The sequence below is a fragment of the Procambarus clarkii genome, chromosome 74 (genome assembly GCF_040958095.1).
Source record: "Procambarus clarkii isolate CNS0578487 chromosome 74, FALCON_Pclarkii_2.0, whole genome shotgun sequence".
NCBI classification, from domain to species: Eukaryota; Metazoa; Arthropoda; class Malacostraca; order Decapoda; family Cambaridae; genus Procambarus; species Procambarus clarkii.
The window spans coordinates 18652963-18674132 of NC_091223.1; the positions used below are offsets into that span (position 1 = coordinate 18652963).

Below are 21170 nucleotides of genomic sequence, written 5' to 3' on the forward strand. Positions count from 1 at the left end.
CGCGGTGAGGTTCGGGGCTCCCCCCTCCCCCTCTCGGGGCGGGGAGGGCTGCGCGGACGATCGGCACGGCAGTAAAGTGTGATGTTTGCTTGTTTGCTCGTTTCCGTTTTGTTATGCCTACCTTTCTGGGTGCCTAACCCCAGTCGATGGCAGATAAGGAAAACCCAAACCACAAGGGGGTTTTCCAGGGTCATTGCTCCCTGAAACCTCTCTGAAGGGGCCAGGTTCTGGCACTGGGCCCTGGTAGGTCTGAACTCTTTAGCTAATGTCCCGGTCTAATATAACATACATTAGCCCGATAAGCTCCAGGGAGCCGTAGAGGCTCCCCACAGAAAAAATGTAAGTACACTTACCACTTACTTACCAATGATGTAATGACGTAATGTACAATGACGTAAATGAACCAACTACTTGGGCAATGACATCACACGCAACCTGATCGCTCATGCACTGTACATCCCTGACGCATCAGTCACGGTCTTCAAGCAGCCAGAGTTGCCACAAATTTATTTTCGCGGGATTATTTACAGTGTCTAGGCATATTTTACCAAAAAAAAATTCACTAATACTGCTCCATATAATGTTACTTGACGTTGATTTACAATACAACTTGCATCCATTCAATACTCACGCACACATTAGTGTCACAATAATGCGCACATAAATGTTTTCTTTTACACAATATATAACATGTATTCAGATTTTTCATCAATATATATACATGCCCTCACTCAATATGTACAGCTTTTTGTGCCATTATTGGACATTTAGAAGTCCTTGACACAGTGGTAGTCGTCGAAGCAGTTGACAGCACACAAAGGGACGGCACATGCTTCACACCATGTGTGAAGAGGGTGTTAGCAAGAGGGTAAATATAAAAATGTTGTGGATTCCTTCTCACATTGGCCTGCAGGAACATGACAAAGTTGATGCCCTTGCTAAGGCTGCAGTAAATAAAGACAGTATTGAACGGAATCTAGAGTTATCAAATAGGTCCTTAAAAGGACCTATTAGACGAGAATTATCTCGGATGGATTTATGGTATCTGCTGGGTAACTGAAACCTCCCACATGTTGGTGGCCTAGCTGGATTTTTTCAAAATGGTGGATGTTTACTATAGCATATCTCAGTACTTTTTTGGTACTATATATAGCCCATGGTCAGCGTATGGAGCCCCCTCTACCCCGTAGACTGTTTAAATCGCGGTACTCCAAAACATCATATGATGTCGTGTGCAATTTATCAACAGTTACTCAAGACATCATATGTTGTTTTGTGCATTTTAAGGTGTAAATCTATGACCTCTTGTTCTTCAAGTTCCAGGTCTCAGAAATTCTTCCCTATCAATTTTATCAATTCCTGTTGCTATTTTGTAGTTTGTAGGTAGAGCAAAAAGTTATAAGTAGTTATTATTTTGTACGTAGTGCAGTTCAAGCCGAGCCAGAACCCGAAGCAACAGAAGGACAGGGGGATAAAGGTACAGGAACCCCTCACCCCGGTAGATGCTTCTGCCGGAAGCATCTACTGCTAAGCCCTGCAGTCAGGGAACGACGCCACATATGGAGGGAGATGCCGAGACCATGCCAACGTGAAGAGGTCATGTTGGCCTTGTTTGTCTCCACCCGTACGTCCGACAAAACCAAGGAAGGAGACAGTGTCGACTGTCCACTCCATGGAAAGGGAATGAAGTGCAACAGGGTATCTGCCAGGACATGGGACACTCCCCGGAAATGAACGGCACAGAGAGCAAAACCCCGAAAACTCAGAAGAGCATGGACCACAGAGACCCCCACTGTTGAGGCAATAAACCACAGGGGTGCAATCTGAATGAAGCCGGATCAGAAAGCCTTGAGGAAGCCAAATCTGCCACAACGCCAACCACACAGCTGCAAACATTTGCACCGTGCTGCGAGCCCGATGAAAGGAGGGAGCCCAAAGACCCTGGCCGGCCAGGTGAGTGCTGGTCAAAAAGCCCCCCAAGAGACGAGGCATCCGAGAACACATTGAGTGCGGGAAGGGGAGGGTGCCATGGCACCGAAGAGGAAGCTGGTGATTCAGCAATCAACGGAACACCGGCATGCGAACCCAGCAGTTGCAAGAAAGGCAAAAGCGATGCCCCGAAGAACCAGAACAGCCTCCAAAGACAAACCATGCCCAGCAGGAAAACCAGTAACACAAAGAACAGGCTCCCGCACAACTGCTTGAGCAACCGCCGAGTGACCCCGTTCCCCCTTCAAAAACAGCTGAAGGCAGGACCACAACTGGACCAATGCCGCAGGAGGGAGAGAGATGGATGCAGTCTGCGAACCTACACAGGACCCAGCCAAGTCTGAGCCTGAGAAGGAACCAACTGGGACTTTCGCCAATTCACCAGGAACCTGAACCCAGCAAACTGGGAAAGAACCAGATCCCTAGCTAGCAGACATGCATCCCGGCCAGGAGCCCACACCAACCAGTCGTCAAAGGAGGCTGCCAGCCAGGAAGGCATCGGAAACATTATAATTGCTTAGGGCTGACTGCCTGGCGCCTCCAATACCCTGTGTGACTGAACTCTCATTGTATGTGATATCTTAAATAAACCCATTTATGGTGTTACAACAGCTTTGAGAACACGAGGCCATGGATTTAAGCCAAGAAAATAGTGTTGTCAAAAAAAAGTTGAAATTCTCTTTCTGCAAACAGAGTTATAGGTGGATGAAACAAATTAAATAGGAGGAACATGTATGCCAAAACCATTGAGTTTCAAAATGTCATAACAGAATAATGCAGTGTAAACAGCTCAAATCTCGAGTGCCAATAAACATAATTATCTGCATCTAAATGGACACTTCAGCACACCTTATTTTATAATGAGTAACTTTCATAATAAATGTATTTACATAATAAAGTTTGAAGTTTGAAACATTTCATATTAATGAAATGTACATTACTGCTGTACTGAAAAAGTATAATTCAAATCATGCTTTGAAAAGATGCTAACCTTGGGCATTCAAGTGCAAAATTAGGCTGAAGAGTAAAATCTGGAGATACATTTATCTTACAATCCCCCTCAGAACACACGGGGGATTGTAAGTTCTGGGAATCTGTAATTGTTATGGTCCTAGGTGTCATGTGTTCTATGGGTCCGTCTTCTTCTTCTTTGTTATTTTTTGGAGAGAGTTGTTTTGCCATGGTGGATTCTGCTGAAGATGAAGACTGTGTTGTATTTGTTGCAGTAAGCATAACGCTGCTCTGATTTTCATCTGTAAAAAATATATATATTATAAAATCATATGAGGAAATTAGTAGTGTGAACTCAAACAAATTATATGGGCCAAGAATTCATTGAGGGATTTAATTCAAACTGTCAGGCCTTTGGCAACCCCCCTCCCATCCCTGATAAAACCAGCATTGAATGTAATGAAACGCCATTTTCTGGGCGAGACTTAGAGACTCCACGGAGCTATCAAAAGTCTAATATTAGACTTTGGCATCAGTCAGTGTGAATGGAGTTCTTTAGGCCTACCGGGGATCACGAGCCAGAACCTGGAGCCCTCAGAGAGGCACGAGGAGCAATGGCCTCTAGAAACCCCCATATGGTTGGAAGCATTGTACGTCTACCATCGACCGGGTCAGCCATCCAGAAAGGTAAGCATCCCAAAATAAACCCCGAATAACCCCGAATTAACCAGAATAACCTATTCTGGTTAAAAAGTTGCTACTGAGAGCCGAACTAGTGGACAGAACTCCCCAAACAAAAATGAGCAAACATTAGCAAGACGTCATCACATTGCTGCGCCGTCATCTGCGCAGCTCCCCCTATCCCTGAGAGGGAGAAGGGGGGAAACCCAGACCCCTCGTGCCGGTTACCCCAGTTCCCAGTTCCCTAGGCTCATCCAGACCCGTTCAGAGGCTGGATGTCAAAAATTTGTGAAAAAAAAAAAAAAACGGAGGGAGGGAGGGGTGCCAAGGAGCCTCTGAGTCTCACCCAGACCTGCTACCTGCCGCGTAGGTAGCAGGTCACACAACACCTTGACGCCCTAACCAGCGCGACACCAGTACCTACCCAAGGCCAAACAAAGGCCCCAAGCCCCAGCTGGCCCCAAGAGCGAGGCAAATGCCGAGCAGCAAGAACCGCTATGGGAATGATTCTCGAACGCCCCAGATAAGATAACCCTGTCACCCAGGGGCAGTTCTCACAGGGCGCTTAGGGAAAGAAGCCCCTAAGCACATGCAGCTCCGGTACTGATGAGAAACACCTGGCCACCGCTCAACACAAAAACACAGCAGTGAGCGCCACGAAGGCAAACACCGCCTAGGAAACAGCGAAGCGTCTGTCCCCGTTGACATTAGATTATGAACTAAAGTGCTAGGCAGCTGGCGCGGTGAGGTCCAGGACCCCCCTCCCCCTCTGGGGAGGGGAGGTCTGTGCAGAGGAGTAACGTGGCAGTAAAGTGTGATGTTTGCTTGTATACTTCTTTCCTTGGAATTGTAGAGTGTTCTACCTCTCTGCTTGGTTTTTGTTGCTAGTTTCTTACCATGTGGGGTTTGTTTTGTTATGCCTACCTTTCTGGGTGCCTAACCCTGGTCAATGGCAGATAAGGAAAAACCCTAACCCCTGGGGGTTTTTCCAGGGGCCATTGCTCCCTGAAACCTCTCTGAAGGGCCAGGTTCTATTACTGGTCCCTGGTAGGTCTGAACTCCATAGCCAATGTCCCGGTTTAACATAACATACATTAGTCCGATAAGCTCCAGGGAGCCGTAGGGGCTCCCCTCAGAAAATCACAAAATAACAACATTCTTTACAAAGAATTCAAGTGCAATCGCCACTAAGTGGGCGGCTCTGGTAAACTGAGGTGCAGTCGCCCGTGCCACCAGGAACCACACACTCGGTTTACCCATACGTGTATCAACAGAGTCGCAAGTCGAGGCAAAGGTCGTAAGACGAGTAGAATTTTCAGACAAAATTGGGATCGTAACTCAAAAAATTCCTAAGTAGGGACATTAGTATGTCGAGGTTCCACTGTACAGTAAATACATTTATTACTGTAGTGGGAGCCGGTCGGCCGAGCGGACAGCACGCTGAGCTTGTGATCCTGTGGTCCTGGGTTCGATCCCAGGTGCCGGCGAGAAACATTGGGCAGAGTTTATTTCACCCAATGTCCCTGTTACCTAGCAGTAAAATAGGTACCTGGGTGTTAGTCAGCTGTCACGGGCTGCTTCCTGGGGGTGGAGGCCTGGTCGAGGACCGGGCCGCAGGGACACTAAAAAGCCCCGAAATCATCTCAAGATAACCTCAAGATCAAGATTATGCAGTTAGCACTGTATTGATTTTGTAGTTTTGCTGTATGATGAGTACTACAATACAGTTTATGAAAACTATTGTACACTAAAATTACTGCAACTTTAATTTTAACACTATGTACTATACTTAAATTTAACACTTGTTTTAACTGTACACTCTACCCACACGATGTTCTAGATGTTTGCATCAGCTTTGCTGGTGCTCGCTGCTGCTGTGTTGGTTTTAGCTGCGTAATTAATGATTCTCCAGCAATTTTCTTGTTTAGCGGGTGGCTATTTCCAATTTAGGCGGGCAGTGTGGGTAGATTAGGGCAGGCGGATGGGCGGGCGGTGAGGGTGGGCTGCTATTCGGCCAGGGTAGGTGGATTTGGGCAGGCGGATGGGCGGGCGGCTATTTGGGGAAGGTGGGTGGATTTGTGGGTGGGCAAGTATTCGGGTGGGGTGGGTGGATTTAGGCAGGCAGATGGGCGGCTATTTGAGCAGGTTTTTGGGTAGGCGGATGAGCGGTTAACACCACTCATCTTCAGCAGTAAGCTGAAGTTTAAGCCAGATCCAGTAATAAATTTCTCTCAAATATTAGACTTACATCATGATATATTTTTGGGTTATATATTTAGCTTAGCAACATCGTTAAGATAATAAGAGCTATAAAAAACCAGCGTTGAATATAATGAAACGCCATTTTTTGGGAGAGTCCCGGAGCTATCCAGGATGAATGGATATGTATAACTTTCTGGCATCAATCAAAGTGCATGGAGTTCTTGCCTACTGGGGACCACAAGCCAGAACCTGGCCCCCTCAGAGAGGCACGAGGAGCAATGGCCTATAGAAACCCCCCTGTGATTGGGAGCATTCTATGTCTGCAATCGACTGGGATAGGCACCCAGAAAGGAAGGCGCCCCAAAACAAATCCCTATTCTGGTGAAAATATTGCTACTGAAAGCCGAACAAGTGGACAAAACTCCCCAAACAAAATTAGCAAACTAGAATGATATCACGTTGCCGCGCCACCGTCTGCGCAACCTCCCACTCCCCGCGCTGGGGAAAGGGGGAGCCCCAGACCCTTTGTGCCGCCGATCCAACCAGCAGTTGGATGTCAAAATACGGGAAAAAACACTGCCGACCGGAGGGAGAGAGGGAGGGAAGGAACCGGGAGGTGGACACCACATGCCCAACCCAAAAACAAAACCACAGGCCAAACCAAAGGGCCCCGCAGATGACCCGGGAGACTTTAACCCCAGAATAGGAAAGAAGGAAGGGAACCCTGCAAACCAAAACATGCCCACGGCCCCAGAGGCCATGATGCGCAGAAAACAACAAAGAGCCGCAACAGAACACAACACACGAAGCACCCCCGGCCTAACCAAGCAGCAACCCAAGAACCCCTCCTGAAAACTGCAGACCTAAACTTCACCAGAAATAACAAACTAGACAGCTAGCGGAATGTAGCAGAAGGCACAGCAACACCAAACGCAAGCTGGAGCGTCCCCGCCAGCGCTTCCCGATACGAGGCGACTGTCCTGGAACAACCCCAAAAGGGAAGGACAAGACAACCCTATCAGAGACCGTAGTACACCTATGCAGTGATAGAAAACCAGAAGGACCACCAGGAAACTACACACTGCCGCCGAGACAAAGCACGCAGGTGGGAGACCAACAACGAAGCCACCAGCACCCACACAAGTGACGAGAACAAGATACAAAAACCCCGAGATGCGAAGCCTCGAGGGGAAGAACAAACCAGCCGTGTACTGGGCTGGACCGATCCGCAAAAAGAGGCGGAACCGCGGGAAGACCCTCACTATCGGACACCAAGGAAAGAAGCGCCCCCAACCAAGGAGGCAAAGAATCAGAACCAGGTATATTTTACCACATATAAAAGACCAATCCTGGAGCATGTGGCCCCAGCATAGAGCCCATACCCTGTCAAGCACAAGATGAAGCTTGAAAAAGTGCAGAAGTACGCCATTAGGGTAGTCCCATTGCGAAGAGACACGAGTGTTGAGGACAGGCTGCGGGAAATGCAACTCGCAACACGAAGACAGAAGAGCAAGGGGGAGACATGAACACTACCCCCAAAATTATCAGAGGAATTGACAGGGCAGAAAAAGAGAAACTGTTCAACATGGATGGTATGCGAGGAAGGGGACACAGGTGGAAACTGAGTACCCAAATGAGCCACAGGGATAGTAGAAAAAACCTTTGCAGTGTCAGAGGAGTTAGCAGATGGAATGCATTAGGCAATGATGTGGTGGAGGCAGACTCCAGACATAGGTCCAAATGTAGATATGATAGAGCCCAGTAGGCTCAGGAATCTGTACACCAGTTGAACGACAGTTGAGAGGCAGGACCAAAGAGCCAGAGCTCAACCCCCTGCAAGAACAACTAGGTGAGAACAAAAACAGGCAGGGACATACACGGAAAATGAAAGAACGCAGGTCCAGAACTGAACACTGGGGCAGCCCAAAATCAGGGAACTGAACAGGTACAGAGGGTAACCCAGCACCAACATCAGTATAGCCAATAAGCACCTACCAAGATACACCACAATGCGTAGTATAGGGTAGGAAATACAGAATTAGACAATGAAAAGACCCGAAAAACGGTCCAAGCACCGGGAGCTAGGGATAAGAGAGTACAATGAATTTGACGAACGAAGATCTAAGTAGCAGCCGGTAACGTAAGGTACACAACCAACCACATATACAAAGAGACTTCAATGTATAGAATGGTGCAGCCAGGCACCGAAAGACAGGCAAGGAAGGAGCATCCAGAGTGCATAGACCGAGGCAAATAAAGAGTGAACAGACAGCAAGGACTGAGGCAACGAAGGAGTGTCCAGATATCGAGAAAAATTTCAGGTGGCTAAAGACTAAACAAACGGCACCGAATACCAGAGCTGTGTCCCACAGTGTAACTAAGAACAAGATACACTGACCAAGGAAGGCCACTGGTAAGACTCATGCAAAGTGGCCAAGCAAAACACACAACACCAACAACCCACTAAAATTTGAGAACCAGTACCTGGCCGACAGAGTCCCCAGACTGTACAATCTCACCTGCAGAGCGGAGACACGACTGTGTCACGACACAGTCGAGCCGAGCCAATTTGTGAGTACATTACTGCACTGTATAAATTGTTCTCAGACAAAATTGTCTAAGCACACATTACAGGGAAGAAGAACCGAACTCAAAAGAGACCGGGAATACAGTACTGACCTTTTTTTGGTTGAAATATGGAAAATGATGATGATGATGCCAGCACTCTCTGAATGGAATCCATAATTTCTTGGCACCTTGGGATGGACAGTGTATAACATACTTCTTGCAATATCTGATTTTCAGTCATAAAAGACTTGCCAATAATAACTTCTAAGCATGCCACTTTGCCAACACAAGATGGTTCACACGTGCCTGGGTTCGTCCATGCCTTTCGCATTGCCAAAATTCCTCGCCATTTAATTTCTTGGGAAACTTTGTCACTTTCTGAAAAAAAAAAATTACACTGTACAAAGTGTGTAGAGAATATTACAGTCAAACTATGAAGTGACTCACACTTAATCTATGTTTTCTGAATCCAGAATCCCTTACATCATTTGTAAACAAAAATAAAAAACTAAAAAAAAAAATTAATGAAATGCCATTTTCTGGGCGAGACCCGGAGGCTCTCTGGAGCTATAGCGGGCTGATGTGAATATATTAGACTGTGGCAACAGTCAATCAATGGAGTTCTAGGCCTACCGGAGACCAGCACCAGAACCTGACCTCAGAACCTGACTTCTCCTCGTCATTGCTCCTCGTGCCTCAGAGAGACACGAGGAGCAATGGCCTATAGACACCTCCGTGTCATTGGAAGCAGTCTATGTCTGCCATCTACCAGATCAGGCACCCAGAAAGGTAGGAATTCCAAAACAAATTACAGCTGGTTAAAAATTGTAAAATGAAAGTCGATCACGCAAGCAGAACTCCCCCAATCGAAAACAAGCAAACAAGATGACATCACCACAGCCACTGTGCCGCTATCTGAATAATTCCCCCCTCTCCTTCTCCCCCTGGGAGGGGAAGGGGGAGCCCCAGACCTCCTCACGCTGGCTACCCAACCTCAGTTCAGAGGCTGAATATTAAACACAAAAAAAAAAAAAAAAAAAAAAAAAAAAAGACCAGGGGAGGGAGGGAGGGATTCCAGGGAGCCTCCAGATCTCGCCCAGAAAATAGCAGGTCCCACCCAGAAAATGGTGTTTCATTACATTCAATGCTGGTTTTCTGTGGAAAGTCCCTTTGGCTCCCTGGAGCTACTTAACCAAAGATAAAGGAAAGTGTAACAACTTACACGGGAGGCGGCCACTACTCGCTCCTCAACACGAAGTCGAGACAACTGTCTGCAACCTGCGGCCCAAGGCTACACACGCCCGAGAACGGCCAGGAACATGAGCAAGGTACCGTGCGGCCAGGACCCTGTTCGACCTCCAAAATCCCCATGCCCGAATGTTGGCCCAAGACAAATCACCAAAAACAGCAGCCAAAGCCGCGAATTTATGAACATCGTGGGCACAGAACGGTAAGGGGATAGACCGCAGGCTGGCTAGACTAAATAATCCTGTGGATGACCTGGGAGACCTGCACCCTTGAACAGGGAAGAAGGGAAACCGGGTTCATCCAAAGTGCGTCCCCTGCCACAAAGGCTGTGGCATGCAAATAACGGCGAAGAGCCACAATCGAACACAAAACATGATGCACCCCTCGACGAACCAACCAACCATCAACAACCCAAGGACCCCTCTGGAAAGCAGCAGTCTCATTCTTCGGCAGAAAAGAAGGAGACAGCTGCAAGCGAACAAAACAACCACAAGGATCAAAGGAGCAGAAACCTCTGAGCTGGAGGAGAGCATAAAGCTCCCATACCCGACTCCCAGAGGCCAATGCCAACAAGAACAGAGCCTTAGGAAAAACAGTCCTGAACGGAAGGGGCTACCACAAACCAAGGAGAAGAGAAAAGAAAGCACCTGGTCCAACGACCAGGACGGCCCAGGCAGCGCATGAGTTAGGCCGAAGATGAAACGACCCCCAAGAAAGCTTGTGAACAGAGCAGAAGTGACATCCACCCCGAACAAACGAACGAAAGTGTTAATACAGTAATACGTACATAATGAAACATTTGACAAAAGTTTAGGAAAAATGCTTTTCTTGCAATCCAAACTGTTACTTGAAATTAACTGATAATTTCACAATTCTACCAATCTTGTAAACATACTGGATATTATCTATACAGCAGTAGAATACCAGTATATTTTAAGCACAAAATTATATAATGTATTCATCCTATTTAATATTTATTAACCTATTAATATACTGTATCTACTATTAATTTCATTACAAAATCATGATAAACACTCACCATGATAAGTATATTTCTTTTTCCATAATTCTGTAGTGGAATCATATATGAAGAGATTACTCTGAGAAAGCACAAATGGAAGGTGTGAAATATCAACTGAACCGTTCTTAATCAGTTCTGAATATATATATTCTATTGTAAAGCCAGTGTCAGCTTCCTCTTTGTTTCGTTCAAATATGGAAGCCACACGAACCTCTATTTTCACCAAAAGTACATAATCAACAAATCTCATAGCCGACACTTGTTTTCTAATATTCTCTGGTATTCCTCTAAGCCAATTATGGTTCAACAAAGCCAATGGCAATGATGTACTTTTTTCAGAGCATCTCCAAAGAATACCTTTATTGAAATGAATTTCACAATTGGTCAGTAATTTATTTTTCTTTGGGGAAGCCATTATTTCAGCTTTCAAATCCAGATTCTGAAGATCATTTTTTTGCTCAATATCCATGACGTTGGGCATACCATGATTAACTTCCTGATTAAGAAGAAGCTTTTCCAATTCATTATCTTGTATTTGAGATATTGGTCTTTTAACATTTTGTGTTCTGCTATTATACAACCATTGTTTTTCTAATGTATGCAACTTTGAAAGATCTGCATCCTGGACCGGCAATATTTCCTTGTGTGTCAATGGTCTCTCCATATCCTGACTACACATGACTGCCATTTTATCCATTTTTCATACTTAGAACATTTGTTTTAATATCACTTTTTTATTTCTTTGTTTTATAATCTATACATTCTTGGCATTATATATACTGATTTAATTTGTAAAAAAATTATTTAATTGGTGACAGCGGTGTTAAATTTTCCAATACAATTTTTTGCATTTTTTTTTTTTAAGTATTCAGATACAGCACTAAACTGATTACATTTTTATTATGTTTTATCATATGAATTTTTTGCCCTGATCTGGTAACAGGTCTGTTAAAAAGTTATGATCAACAGAATTTAGTTTCTGTTTAGTAGACTTTGAGATCTTGCTCCTTAATATTCTGCTAGCACATCCTATTCTCCTTAATTTTCTGCTAGCACATCTGGAAAAAGCAATACAGAATTATTAATGTAGAGTGATTAAATTAAATCCTACAGTTCAGAAAACAAAAAATCCATTAAATATTTTTTAATTAAAAAAAATTGAGATATGCATTTTTGGCCCCAAAAGTCAGTTGTTCTTCAAAACATGGGCCATGGTCCAACAGTTAAATTTATGGGGGAATATGTATAAAAATATTAAAAAAAAACTAGCGTTGAATGTAATGAATCGCCATTTTCTGGGTGAGACCCGGAGGCTCCCCGGAGCTATACCGGGTTGATGTGTATATATATATTAGACCGTGGTAACAGTCAATCGAAGCAGTTCTAAGTCTACCGGGGACCAGAGCCAGAACCCGGCCCCCTCAAGAGAGGCACGAGGAGCAATGGCCTAAAGACACCCCCGTGTAATTGGAAGCAGTCTTTGTCTGTCATCTACCAGGTTAGGCACCAAGAAAGGTAGGAATTCAAAAACAAATTACTGCTGGTCAAAAACTGCAAATCGAAAGTCGAAATAGCAAACAGAACTCCCCAGTAAAAAACAAGGAAACAAACATGACGTCACCACAACCACCGCGCATCCGTCTGCGCAACCCCCCCCTTCCCAGGGAGGGGAATGGGGGGGATCCCAGACCTCCACGCTGGCAACTCTCCTCATTTCAGAGGCTGAGTATAAAAAATGCCGACCAAGAATCTCGGAGTATCGGAATCTCGGAGACCAGGAGTCTCCCCGGCATCTCCAGGGATGCCAGGGAGACTCGAGTCTCACGCAGAAAATGGCGTTTCATTAGATTCAACGCTGGTTTTCTGTGGTGAGCCCCTTTGGCTCCCTGGAGCTACCTAACCAAAGATAAGAAGGAAAGGAACTTACCCGGGAGGCGGTCATCACTCGCTCCTCAACTCGAAGTCAAGACAACTGGCTGCAACCTGGGACTCAAGCCTATACATGCCCAAGAAGGGCCAGAAACATTAACAAGGTACCGTGCAGCCAGGACCCTGTTCGACCTCCAAAGCCCCATGCCCGAATGTTAGCCCAGGACATATTACCAAAAACAGCAGCTAAAGCCGCGAACTTTCAAACGTAGTGGGCATGGGGATAGACCACAGGCTGGTTGGACCAAATAATCCTGCAGACAACCTGGGAGACCTGCGTCCTGGAATAGGGAAGAAGGGAAACCAGGTCGACCCAAACCGCATCATCTGCCACAGAGACAGTGGTGCGCAAATAACGGCGAAGAGCCACAAAGGGACACAAAACATGATGCACCCCGGCCGAACCAACCAATCAACAACAACCCAAGGACCCCTTCGGAAAGCAGCAGACTCATTCTTCGCCAGAAAAGAGGGAGATGGCTGCAAATGTAAAAATGACCACCAGGACCGAAAGAGCAGAAACCCCTGCGCAGGAGAAGAGCATGAAGCTCTCCGACCCGACCCCCAGAGGCCAATACTAACAAGAAAAAAGCCTTAGAAAAAGTCCTGAACCGAGAGGGCCACCACAAACCGAGGAGAGGAGAGAAAACAGGGGAGCACCCAGTCCAAAGACCAGGATGGCTCAGGCAGCGCATGAGCAAGCCGGAGGTGAAACAACGCCCGAGAAAGCTTGCGGAACAGAGCAGAAGTGACGTCCACCACAAATGCAAGCAAGCTGCAGCGGCTCCACCAACTCCGCACAATACGAGGCGACGACAGTATTTGGCAGAAGATGACGGTCCACTGTAACCCCACCTCTACCAGTCCAGCCGAAAGGCATCAACCCCGATGGCCTCGCAGTCTGGGAAGGGTGCCACATACACTGAAAGATGCATCAACCATGCCAATATGAAGAGGTCCACCTCTACGCACACGTACATCTGGCAGACCCAACTGAATGAGTTGGCGTCGACAGGGGAATGAACCGAGACAGGCTGTCTACCAGGATGTTTGACACCCCCTGAACGTGAACCTTCAGGAGAGCCAAACCCCGAGAACTCAGCAGACAAGTCACCGGAAACGACCAGCTCCAAAGAGCCAATGACTGCATCGAACCCCAGCAATTCAGACAATGAACTACCGGGGAGTAGTCCGAATGGAGCCAGATCATTGCTATGCGAGAAACACGTACCCTCTGAAGCGAATGCCACACCACCACAAACTCCCGCGCTGTGTTGTGAGCAAGACGAAAGAATGGGCCCCACCGACCCGGGCCAGCCTGGTGAGCACTGGTCACAAAACCCCAGCTGAGAGACGAGGCATCCGTGAACACATCGAGCAAAGGCTCGGGAAGGCATCAGAGCACAGAACCCTGAAATATCCTCAGAGGAAACCCTCAAAAAACCATGCGATGAAAGCTTCAACAGTATTCCCACATGTGAAGGGATCCACATGAATCTTACTTTATACCCAATTTTTTCTAATTTCTTAACATTCTCTCTACACTATCACAATATTCTGGTATACTGGGCGTCTGCTATTTAAAGACTACACTCCTCTACTGTCAATAAATAAGCAGGCATTTTTCCCACATTTGACTACTTCCTGTAATCCTGCTAATACTCCTTGGAGTACAGCCTGCGTTGAAAAGACATTGTCAGTTAAGCGGCGTCCAATAACAGTATCTACAGTGCTAATGTCAGTGTACTCCCTGACCAAGACTCCACATCTTGCTTTCCCATCCCTAGCTACTGACCCATCACAATATACATGTAGAGTGTTTTTTGTAGGTAATTTTCTAATTATACAATCATATGTTGCCCTCAGCTCTCCTATTTCATACATACTTCTTTTCTTTTGCAAGGGAATAATTACTACATCTATATTACAATCCTTCCATAGTTGTGTGAATTGTCTCTTGGGCACAGCAATATATTCTGTAATATCATACTTTATAACATTAGAACTTAAGATATTCATATATGCTCTCTTCTTTATCATACATTGAAATTGAAATAAGTTTATTGAGGTAAAATACACACAAAGGGATGAGGTAGCTCAAGCTATTCTCACCCCATTCAGTACATCGTGTTAATATATACATAGACACACATCACAAATAAACATATTACCAAACATTCTGAGAGGTAAACATATACATTTCCTCCTTCACAAGTAGTATGGTATCAGACGTACACACATGGTGTACGTCTGGTGTACGTCCTCCCATGGTGGTGTGAATTGTCTCTTAGGCACAGCAATACACTCTGTAATAACATTATACTTTATAACATTAGAACATAAGGTACTCATATATGCTCTTCTTTATCATACATTGTTCATTGCTTCCCACCTTTTGAACCAAGAGGATTAATTCATTAGCTCCCCCACCTCTCATTAATCTAATGGCAGAGGCTACATTTATCTCTATAATTCTATCCCCAATACTCTGCAGATTCAACTCCATCCTCATTATCTCAATCATAGCATTTCTTGGGCATCCAAAAATAATTCTCATGGCTTCATTTTGTACCTTCTCAAACTTACCCATCCTACCTTCACCAAAACAAGAAATGACTGGTGCAACATAATCAATAAGAGATCTTACAGTAGTCAATTATATCATTCGTAGCACAGGGACAACCATTCCCTTTCCACAGCATGCCAAGGCCTTCAGAGGTTGTAATCTCTTCCGACATTAACCCAACAGTCTGTTCATCTCAGCTTCCAAACTCATGGGTATATCCAACATATATGCCTAAATATTTATTATATTAACTCTCTCATCCCTATCTTAATTATGGTATCTGTGCATGGGGTTCAACCACTGCAAACTACCTCAAGTCCATCATTACCCAGCAAAAATCTTTTATCAGAATAATAACAAATTCTGCTTTCAGACAACATTAAGCCCCTTTGTTTAAATCCCTAAACATGCTAAACATAAACTCCCTTCACATATTCTCTTGTGTCAACTACATTTACAAAACCCTGCTCTGAAACTCTGTGGACAGATGTAATAGGACCCATAATCACCACACCAGAAATAAATATCTCTTTGATATCCCCAAAGTCAAACTTAATCTGTGTAAACACACTATGCAAATAAAAGGACCCAGTCTATGGAACTCACTCCCTAATGAATTGAAAAGCTGTCCAACTTTTGCATACCTACTAATCTCTCCCACCTCACTTTTCTTTTTTCTTACAATGTATCTGTTATCATTTTATTAATTCTGCTTGAATTTACCTACTTAAAATTATCTGTTAGATTATTAAGGACCTGCCCGAAACACTGCGCGTACTAGTGGCTTTACAAGATTGTAAATACCATGCTATGTATCCTTACGAACCCAATGTACCTTCTTGTATATAAATAAATAAATAAATTAATAATAAATAAATAACACAGTTGGTATACTCTCTAAAATCAGATATTATATACCTAACTCTGCTCTCCTCTCACTATATTTTGCACTAATCAATCCCTATCTTACTTATGGTATCTGTATATAGGGTTCAACATATGCAAACTACCTCAAGCCCATCATTTCCCACCAAAAATCTGCTTTCAGACAACACTCAGCCACCCTGTTTAAATCCCTAAACATGCTAAACAAACTCACTTCACACATTCTCTTAAGCCAATTACATTTACAAAACCTTGTTCTTAAGTGCAAACCTTGTTCTGAAACTCTTCCTGGACAGATGTAATAGAACACATAATCACCACACCAGAAATAAATATCTCTTTGATATCCCGAGTCAAATTTAATCTATGTACACACTATGTAAATAAAGAGACCTGGTCTATGGAACTCACTCCCTAACAAATTGAATAGCTGTCAAACGTTTGCCTTACTCAAAAATAAAACCAAAAAGTACCGAAGTTCAGCTTCATAATTTCCAACCTAGTGCTTGAAACTCGCACTGTATCTAGTGCTACCCAATCTCCCAATACATGTACCTGAGCCATACAGCTTTACCAATGTAATCACTGCTGTTATCTTATATCAGGTTTACTGAACACATAGTTTACTGCATTATACCTTGCAATAATTATCAAATTATGCAACAATGTATCTGTGGATAATGTTTAAATTTACTTTAATGTACCTACTAATCCAGTCAAAAATTTTATACAATGTATTTTTTTATACTTTCTTACAATGCATCTTCATACTTTCTTACACTGTATTTTTATACCTTCTTACAATACACTGAAAACATTTTTGTTAATTTTGCTAGAAATTACCTTCTTAAAATTATATGTTAGATTAAGGATCTGCCTGAAACACTATGCGTGCTAGTGCCTTTTCAAGAATGTATAACCTCAATGGTCTGTACTCTCATAAACCCAATGTACCTTCTTGTATATAAATAAATAAATAAATTAATAAATATTATCACCAATTATATAAGTAATGTTTATTTTATTGTGCACATCTAGTATCAACATCCCAATACAATTTTTTACTGCGAATATTCTTGTGTTTTTAATATTAAGCTGTGTTATTGACATAACAAAAATATAATAAATTTGAAAAGTCCAACAGAAAACATATTCCCGAGACAAATGTAGCCATGCATTGTATTAAAAAAACTACATAATGCTTGAAATTCTAGGGTAATGCAAGTATCTCGTTTGATGATTCTGAAAATACAGTACAGTAACCAAACGTGCTGAAAAAAATACTAGAAAATTTCTTTTGCAAACAGGGTGGTAAACAGTTGGAACAAGTTTTTGTTTTGTTATTATTATTTTATTTGATATATACACGAGTTCTTACATTCTTGTAAAGCCACTAGCATGCATAGCATTTCGCGCAGGTCCTTAATCCTATTTTTAAGATGAGGTGATTGAGGTGATTTTTTTTGGGTGAGCCCCGGAGTCTCCCTGAAGCTATTCAAACAGATAATGTGCTTTATCAGCGTAGGGTCATCAGTCACAAGAGTTCTTTGCCTACCAGGCAAAGGTCTGAGCCAAACCTGGCCCCTGTGCTCCCCTCAAGAGAGGCACAGGGAGCAATGGCCTCTCCATATGATTCTGAGCTCCAAATCCTCATCTGCATGGCACAAAGATGGTTGGAGACATTTCTTTTCACTTGGTGCCTCTGCTTACCTAGCCGTGAATTGATATTCGGGAGTTATGCAACTGTTGTGGGTTGCATCCTGAGGAAGGTCATCAGCTGGCCTAGGAGGACCTCTCTAGGAGGACCTCAATAAACCAACCAGGTTTCCTATCATCAACTATGTTAGGTTAGCAGCATACTGCTATGCATGTAGCAGTGTGCTACTAATGCATACAGCATAGTGTTAGCAGCACTTTGCTGCGTAGCTAAACCTGTTAATATTATCAAATAATTACAGTCTAATAATACGTATGAAGAAGCAAAGAGAAGTTTACTACATACACGCCATCCACAGCTGTTCTGTTGTAATTATTTATACTCTACTGTAGAAATAGTTCACACTTACGTATAAAATGTTCATGATAAAATTAGGTTTCAATGTGGGAAGAGAAAACGGTAAACACCAGCATCCTCAGCACCATCAGCGGGAAGACTGTGTTAACTCTCCTCCAGTCGCCTGTGCTGCTGCTGCACGGGGATACCACGGTAAACTAATTGTACTAAACTTGTACCCTCAAACCAATATACAAAAATCATAATATAAATATATATAAATATATATATATATATATATACATATATATATATATATATATATATATATATATATATATATATATATATATATATATATATATATATATATATATATATATATATATATATATATATATATTTTTTTTTTTTTTTTTTTTTTTTTTTTTTTTTTTTTTTTTTTTGAGATATATACAAGAGTTGTTACATTCTTGTACAGCCACTAGTACGCGTAGCGTTTCGGGCAAGTCCTTAATCCTATGGTCCCTGGAATACGATCCCCTGCCGCGAAGAATCGTTTTTTCATCCAGGTACGCATTTTACTGTTGCGTTAAACAGAGGTTACAGTTAAGGAATTGCGCCCAGTAAATCCTCCCCGGCCAGGATAGGAACCCATGACAGCGCTCGCGGAACGCCAGGCGAGTGTCTTACCACTACACCACGCAGTTGTGTCCGGACGACGGTCGTGTGCGGTCGCAAGGTTGGCGCTCTTCACGTACGCTGCTTGGTGGGAGGTGGAGTATTGCCCCACACTCTTCGTTTTTGCACGTGGTGATACAGGATATTGTGAATTTGTTCTCGATTGTTGACAGCGTCGGGTACATAACTCATACGCGGCTGCTTGCAGCCTGACGTATGAGTCACAGCCTGGTTGTTCAGGTATCCTTTGGAGGTGCTTATCCAATTCTCTATTGAACACTGTGAGGGGATTGCCAGTTATGCCCCTTATGTGTAGCGGAAGCGTGTTGAACTGTCTCGGGCCTCTGATGTTGATAGAGTTCTCTCTCAGAGTACCTGTTGCACCTCCGCTTTTCAACGAGGGTATTCTGCACATCCTGCCATGTCTTCTGGTCTCGTGTGATGTTATTTCTGTGTGCAGGTTTGGGACCCAGCCCCTCTAATATTTTCCACGTGTAAATTATTATGTATCTCTCCCGCCTGCGCTCAAGGGAGTACAGATTTAGGCTCTTTAGTCGGTCCCAATAGTTTAGGTGTATTACTGAGTGGATTCTAGCAGTAAAGGATCTCTGCACGCTCTGCAGGTCAGCAATTTCTCCAGCTTTGAAAGGGGCTGTCATTGTGCAGCAGTACTCCACTCTAGAGAGCACAAGCGTTTTGAAAAGTGTCATCATCGGTATAGCATCTCTAGTGTGAAAAGTATGTGTTATCCAACCTGTCATTTTTCTTGCAGTTGTGACGGATACTTTATTGTGTTCTTTAAAGGTAAGGTCTTCCGACATGAGTACACCCAGATCTTTTACATTGCCTTTCCGTTCATTGTTATGATTTGCCTGAGTTTTGTACGTGGTTTCTGTTTTTATATTTTCATTTTTTCCATAGCGCATGAGCTGGAACTTATCTTCGTTAAACACCATATTATTTTCTGTAGCCCATAGAAAGACCTGATCTACATCTGACTGGAGGTTTGCCGTGTCCTCTATGTTGCCTACTCTCATGAAGATCCTAGTGTCATCTGCAAAGAATGATACAGTGCTATAGGTTGTGTTCTTGTCTATGTCTGATATGAGGATGAGAAAAAGTACTGGAGCAAGCACAGTACCCTGGGGGACAGAGCTCTTCACGGTTGATGGGCTGGATTTTATTTTGTTGACTATTACACATTGGGTTCTGTTGGTGAGGAAATTGTAGATCCATCTGCCTATTTTTCCGGTAATTCCTTTTGAACGCATTTTATGTGCAATAACGCCATGGTCACATTTATCAAAAGCTTTTGCGAAATCTGTGTAAATTACATCAGCGTCTTGTTTGTCTTCCATAGCATCTAATGCCATATCATAGTGGTCCAGCAACTGCGACAGGCAAGAGCGCCCTGTTCTGAAACCATGTTGTCCGGGGTTATGGAGATGCTGTGATTCCATGTATTTTGTGATCTTACTTCTTAGCACTCTCTCAAAAATTTTTATAATGTGCGATGTTAGTGCTATCGGTCTGTAATTTTTTGCCTCTGCCTTATTTCCTCCTTTATGGAGTGGTGCTATCTCTGCTGTTTTTAGTATATCAGGAATAACGCCAGTATCTAGGCTGTGTCTCCACAGAATGTGGAGGGCCTGCGATAATGTTTTTTTACAGTTCTTGATGAATATGGAGTTCCAAGAATCCGGGCCTGGTGCAGAGTGCATAGGCATACTGTTTATGGCTTCTTCAAAATCCAGTGGGGATAGGGTGACGTCTGATATATGATTTGATGTTGGTATCATATCCATGAAAAATTCATTTGGGTTATCAATCTTTAGTGTGTTTAATGGCTCGCTGAAAACAGAGTCGTACTGCTTCCTCAGTAGCTCACTCATTTCTTTGTTGTCATCGGTGAAAGTTCCATCTCCCTTTCGCAGGGGCCCGATACTAGATGTGGTTTTTGATCTTGATTTTGCATAGGAGAAAAATATTTCGGAGTTCTCTCTATTTCACTGATGGCCTTTTGCTCTCTTTGTCTCTCCTGGGTTTTGTATGATTCTTGTAGCTTCCGTTCAATTGTTTCTATTTCTCTACCTAGTAACCTTCTTCGCCGTTCTTGAGATAGGGTGCGACTCTCAAGTTGTTCCGCGATTCGTTTTCTTCGCCTATATAGAGAACGACGTTCCCGTTCCAATCTGCATCTCTTCCTCTTTTTTCTTAGGGGTATGCGGTTTGAACATATTTCTAGGGATCAAAGAAGACTTTAAATAACAAACCAACACTCCTGTCCAATAACGATGGTCAGCTTTCAGCCTCTGATTCTGCTATTGGATTTCAATAGGTTCTTCTCTTCCATTGGGTCATCCCTTGAAAAATGATATTCCATCTTCCAGTACTGACGTTAAGGACTATCTTACAGGTAACTATCCACAGTCTCTGTACCTAAAGCCTATTAATTC

The 21170-nt window shown here is 43.6% G+C and overlaps 1 protein-coding gene across 2 annotated transcripts in view; it reads right to left on the reverse strand.

The window, feature by feature from the left end:
• LOC123767378 (uncharacterized) overlaps positions 1 to 18253 on the reverse strand; it is a 49806-nt gene extending 31553 nt beyond the window's left edge. The window contains exons 1-4 of one of the 2 annotated variants that reach the window (XM_045757037.2): positions 18107 to 18238; positions 10679 to 11718; positions 8503 to 8769; positions 2981 to 3242 (exon numbers count right to left, since the gene is read on the reverse strand). In XM_045757037.2, coding sequence (XP_045612993.2) covers positions 2981 to 3242; positions 8503 to 8769; positions 10679 to 11357 — 1208 coding nt within the window. In that variant the 5' untranslated portion in view covers positions 11358 to 11718; positions 18107 to 18238. Of the gene's footprint in view, positions 1 to 2980; positions 3243 to 8502; positions 8770 to 10678; positions 11719 to 18106 lie in introns of both variants that reach the window. The other variant, XM_045757039.2, reaches the window with a different exon arrangement.
• Positions 18254 to 21170: the final 2917 nt, after the last annotated feature.